The 5888-nt window shown below is 43.0% G+C and overlaps 2 protein-coding genes across 2 annotated transcripts in view; one reads left to right on the top strand and one right to left on the bottom strand.

The window, feature by feature from the left end:
- The window catches only part of LOC105809041 (mediator of RNA polymerase II transcription subunit 14), a gene marked incomplete at its 3' end in the record, with an annotated part of 68994 nt that extends 65974 nt beyond the window's left edge, over positions 1–3020 (bottom strand). Inside the window, exon 1 of the mRNA XM_012642800.1 lies at positions 2510–3020. Coding sequence (XP_012498254.1) covers positions 2510–2724 — 215 coding nt within the window. The remainder of the gene's footprint in view (positions 1–2509) is intronic.
- MED14OS (MED14 opposite strand) lies at positions 2761–4108 on the top strand. Its single transcript, XM_012642799.1, is given in 2 exon segments — positions 2761–3237; positions 4061–4108. Coding segments are annotated over 2 exon segments (525 nt in total).
- The last annotated feature ends 1780 nt before the right edge of the window (positions 4109–5888 follow it).

The raw sequence follows: 5888 nt of genomic DNA, 5'->3' as shown, positions 1-5888 counted from the left end.
AAAAAAAAAAAAAAAAAACCATATATTCGTTTATGACAATTCTAAAATTTCATTCATTTATGAATTACATCAATAAATAGTTAAGCCCCAGCTATGTGTCAGGCATTGTTGTAGGCCATGGGGAAAGTTGCAAACAAATCAAAATCTCTGTCTTCATGGAGTTTATGTGGGCAGGGATGGAACAGAAAACAAACTAATAATGTCAGGTGGCAATAAGTGCTGTAGAGAAAGAGCAGTGAGTAAGAACGATAGAGCGAAGGGACAGAGTACTATTTTATGGGTGGTCAGAGAAAGTCTTGCTGATATGTGTGTAAAGACCTAAAGGAAATCAGAAGGCAAACCACACAGATTTCTGAGGAAAGAGCACAGGCTCTAAGGTAGGAGCATGCCAGGTATTATCAAGAAACATCAAGGGTAATATAGCTGGAAAAAAATAATGGAGGAAAGTTTTAGGACATGAAGTTAAAGAAGTAAGGGAGAGAAGACAGATCATGTACAGTCTTAAAGGTAAGATGATCACAGGCACTTACCTTTCATGCTCAAAAGTGTCCTGGTTTGGACCATAAATTTTATGGTCACCATATATACAGGTGATTATAAAAACTTTTTAATCTAAGTGAGATGGGGAGCCATTGGAGGTTTCTGAGTAGAGAAATTCTAAAAGGATCATCCTAACTATTTTATGGAGAAGAAACTGTAGAGGGACAAGGGGCAAGGGTAGCAGTAGAGATATCGGTGAGTAGACTACTGATTGTGGTAACACAGGTGAAGGATTAGGTAGGTGGTTTGGACCAATACTTGGTTCAAGTGTTGAGAAGTGGTCAGACTCTAAAGTCAGAGAGGACAAGACTTGCTGATGTACTGGGTGTGGATGGGAAGAAAGAGGAGCCAGGAATTACTCCAAAATTTTTGGCCTGAACAACAGCAAGAATGGAGATACTATTTAGTGACATAGCAAAGAAGGTTTGGTGGGAGTGGAATCAGGAGTTTGGTTCTGGACTTGGTATGTTGAAATGCCCATTAGATATTGAAATGTAGGCATGTGGATAGAGTCTGGAGTTCATGAGAGAGGTCTGTGCTAGAGATATAAATATGGGAATCATCATCATATAAAGGGTGTAGACTATAACTATATACTTATTCTACAGCAATAAAACAAATGTTTCTCTCTTCATAAACCAAGTCCTAAAATAGTAAAAGGAACACAATATAATTTGAGGAATTTCTACCAATCTCCTATGGAAAAGCAAATTACACAACCACTGATAGCAGCAGTTTTTAACGTTTTTTCCCACAACTCTACATAGGACAGGTGACCTTCACATACATCAAAATGTCTCATGGATATTCTTGGATTTTGATGACATCCAACAATAAATGGTACAGAGAAGTATATAACTACAATAATCTCTATTCATAATGGCTATTTAAATTTCATATTAGACAAGGGTAGGCTTCTTTACCTCTTTCTGTCCCATTCAATAAAGTACATCAAAACTGAGAATGCTGTTTTACAGGAGTTAAGTGGAGCCTATTCTAATTCTTTCAGTCATCTGCAAACAAATATTTTAACAGTCTCTAGTAACAAATAACTCTTGACACTTTACTGCCTAGTATCTGATGAAATACTAATACTATCTGAAATACTAATTACTATCTGAAATACTAACGTATTTCAATTGATAACCCTGACCTAAAGTCTTGCAATAGATAAAAGATAAAAACTAATTCTGATTTACTTTTTCTGAACCTGGGTTAGAAGATGTAAAAACAGAGCTCCAAAATTTTATAGTACCCTTTTTTCACATACTGAAAATCGTTAGTGTATTCTGATCCTATTCTGAAGGGATTAACACCTTAATCATGCCTCAAGGCATTTCATGGGTAACTAGGTGATTTATAAACTCCTTTCATACTCTAAGAAATAACAGCAGGCTAATTACAAAAAATATTTTACTTACAGTAAATTCGCGAAGATCTCAAACACTCTCAGACTTTTCAGAAAAAAATACTTGGAAATCCAAAATTTTGGATTATTTTACACACAATGTAGCTCGTGCGTTCAAATTTAGAAGCAATTACAGCCTACATTTAGCAAAACGTATTCTCAAGAAGCTGTAAAACAGATTTCTCGTCTTTGGGATTTTTTTTTAAAGCTCGAATATTATGTATTCCTAAACCCTGAACTCTACAATCTTGGGCTTTGAACTAAAAAGCTTCCAGCCAAGAAATCAAAGAGTTCTGTCGGGAACTTGGACAAAAATGTCAGACAATTTTCAGTGAAAGTCTAACAACACGCAAAATTCACAAGTCTCGGTTGCTTTATCGCCAGAAAGACCCCAAATACAAAGCGTCTCCTCTCCCTCTGCTCAACCGCAAGAGTTAAAAAATTCTAGACTAAGCAGCCCAGCAGAGAAAAACAGCAGCCTCTTGGGGAGAGGGAAGCGCAAACCTCTCTTAGCCGGTTGGGCGGGAAGGGGGGAACAGGCATGGGTTTCGCGGCACTTACAGGTCCGTCAACACCATGAGCTCCGAGTAGGCCCGGTGCAGCAGAAATTCAATGAGGGTGCTCAGCCGGTAGCCAGGGCTAGCCGCAGCGGCAGCTGCCGCCGCCACGGCGGCTCCCGGGGGAGGAGGAGCTGGGGCTGACGCGGGGCCGCCGCTGCCCCCGCCGCCGCCTCCAGGCGGGACCAGCTGGTGGTTCTCCAGCTGCACTGGGGCCATGGTGGTGTAGGGCCGGGCTTGGCGCAGCGGCACAAGATGTGGCTCTCAAGCCTCCTGGGCGCTCGGTCACCGCGCCAAATGGGGCGCGGGCAGAGGCGCCACCGCCTATCGCCGGACCGCCTCTGAACAGGAAGCCGTGCGCTGACCGCGGAAGCCCGCCTCCATGTAGCGATGAGCCCGCCGGCCCCAGTGACGGGAGAGAGGGGCGGGGACGCAGGGCGGCAGCCGCAGAGAAGCTGCGCCTCCGCGACTGCTCAGAAGCCGTTTCGCCAGGCAGCCGCAACGTCCATGTTGACGGCGCAAAGCGGAAGTCCTTTGGCAGAGCGGAAGGGGAACCTGCAGGGGACCTTCCGACAGAGCCTGCGTCTTTTCTCCCCGCTGTCTCGCTTAGCGACGCTTGGGGGCGCGTGGGAGTGGGGCGGAGCCGGCGCGCGCGGGAAAGCGGAAAAGGGGGGGGGGCCGCTCGCCGCCGGAAGCCGGGGTGGGGGCGGAGCCGGTCTCGTCACTGCGAACGTCAGCAGGTGCCCCGCCCTTACCGTCGCCGCTCACCCTCTCCCTTCCTGCCTCCCCCCCGCCGCCACCCCCCCTCCGCCCCCGGCGTTTTAAAAGCGACAATTTGCCCTGAGGAATCGATCTTCGCTCTCTAAGTGAGGCACTAATACGGCCAGGAAGGCCTTCTCTAGATGTTTGTGAGTTCTGGTTCTGGCGTCGCGAAGAAATGCAGTGGCAGTCCTCTCGTGATTTCTCAGGCCTTTGCTCCTCCCACAGACGTCCGAGGCGCATTTCGTGGGAGAGAGGACGTGTGCGTCGTTTTTTTTTTTTTTTTAAACTGTGGGAAAAGGTGCAAGAAAATATGTTTGGGGGTAGGGACAGGGCTGCTGGCAGAATAACTTAACTTTAAAAGAGCTAGGTATATGCTGAGCTTGTGACAGTCCCCCAAATCCCATCAGTTCAACGGAGAAACAGCCCTTAAATCCTTTGCTGCTGGCTCTCATTCGGTTTTTGTCCCTGCTCTTGTGGTAGCCGCCCTGCCCTTAAGGACTCTCAGTTAGTGTTGTATGCCGCCACTTTTCCCTCTCAAAATCCGAGTTTAATTTTTTGCGCCCGCTTTAAAACCGATTCTGAACCTCGGCTGCATTTTGGAATCATCTGAGGGGCTTTAAAAAAATACTTAGGTTTATGGGTTTCACCCCCATATATTCAGATTTAATTGATATGGTGGGACGTCTGGGCTTCGGGATTTTTTAGTTTTCCGGGCGATTTTAATGTGCAGCTAACAGATACACTGTTAAAAGCGTAAGTTGCTGCGACCCTTTCCAAACATCTTTTTTTGCAGCTTCATCTCCAACTCTTAGATGTAAGAGACGCTCGTCCTGTTCCCTAAGATTAAAATACTCACACTGTCCTCCACTTGTGTAATCCTTTGTCATTCTTGAAAGCCATTCACCTGTGTTCTGAAGGTGTAATCTCTGGGGTGTAAATCACTTGTTCCCTCCCTTTGTGGTCCTAAAGCATATTTACACGGAATATCATTATGGTACTTATTAAAATGCATTAGGAAAGGCTAGGCGCGGTGGCTCACGCCTATAATCCGAGCACTCTGGGAGGCCCAGGCCAGAGGATCGCTTGAGGCCAGAAGTTCCAGACTAGCCTCAGCAACAAAAGCAAGGCCCTGTCTCTACTGAAAAAAAAAAAAGGAAAGGAAAGGAAAAAAAAAGTAGCCAGGCGTGGTGGTGTGCACCTGTAGTTTCAGCTACGGGGGAGGCTGAGGTGAGAGGATCCCTTGAGCTAAGTTGAGGAATTTGAGGTTGCAGTGAGCTATGATAATGCCACTGTACCCTAAACCCTGGGCAACAGAGCAAGACCCTGTCTCAATAAATAAATAAATAAACAATGTATTAAGATTATTTATACTCCCTACCGGTGCAGTTGTTGGAAGACAGAGACTATCATTCATCCCTATGCAATTTTTAATTGACAAATTATAGTATATATTTATAGGGTACAATGTGATGTTTGGATATATGTATATATTGTGGAATGAACAAATCAGGCTAATTAACATATCCATCAACTGACAAACTTAATTCTTTGTGGTGAGACCATTTAAAATCCACTCTTGTAGCAATTTTGAAATATACAAAACATTTTTATTAACTATAGTCACCTTTCTGGGCAATAGAACACCAGAATTTATTCAAAAGCTGTCTAGCTAAAACTTTGTACCTGTTGACCAACATTTCCCCTTTCCCCACCCACTGCCCACCCTCAACCTCTGGTAACCACCATTCTACTCTCTATTTCTTCTGTGAGTTCAACTTTTTTAGATTCCACATATATGTGAGATCATGTGGTATTTGTCTTTCTGTACATGGCTTATTTCACTTAGCATAATGTCTTCTAGATTCACTCATGTTGTCAAAATGAAAGAATTTTGTTCTTTAGGCTAAATAGTATTCCGTTGTGTATATATACTGCATTTTAAAAATCCATTTATCCATTGATGGACACTTAGGTTGATTCCATGTCTTGGCTATTGTGAATGATGCTGCAATGAACATGGAAGTACAGACATCTCTTCAACATACTGACTTCAATTCCTTTGGATATATACTCAGAAGTGAGATTCCTGCATCACATGGTAATTCTGTTTTTAGTTTTTTTTAAGTCATACATTCATCCCAAATATTTTTAGTTTTTTAAGGAACTTCCACACTGTTTTCCAAAATCACTGTACTAATTTACATTCCCACCAATAGTGTACAAGGGTTCCCGTTTCTCTATATCTTCACCAACACTTGTTATCTTTCATCTTTTTGAGAATAGAATGGGACCATTTCTTTTGCAGTTGTTTTTACTTGTTTTATTGAATTTTTTTTCCCTCTATCTTTTGAAAGCAATATTGACTTCAGTTAAGAAACCCTGGTTGTCATGAAGACACAAAAGATAAGTGGTTGTACAAGATGGTCCTTAAGGTCTTTTCCAACACTGAGATTCTAATTCTATGTGATGTTGATAGGATTTTAATTCTGCCTTATTGCATATATTAAACACAGTTAAACACCATGCCTTTTGATATTCATTCTATTTGGCAGTAAGTAAGGTTTTACCTAGAGAGAGTACAGCCAACTTGCAAGTAAAAGAAAAAATTTACAGGTGGGGTG

The sequence above is a fragment of the Propithecus coquereli genome, unplaced genomic scaffold, assembly GCF_000956105.1.
Source record: "Propithecus coquereli isolate 6110/MARCELLA unplaced genomic scaffold, Pcoq_1.0 Scaffold188, whole genome shotgun sequence".
In the NCBI taxonomy this organism is placed as follows: Eukaryota; Metazoa; Chordata; class Mammalia; order Primates; family Indriidae; genus Propithecus; species Propithecus coquereli.
Note: the sequence above shows the minus strand (reverse complement) of the source record. Positions and strands in the feature narration are given on the sequence as shown.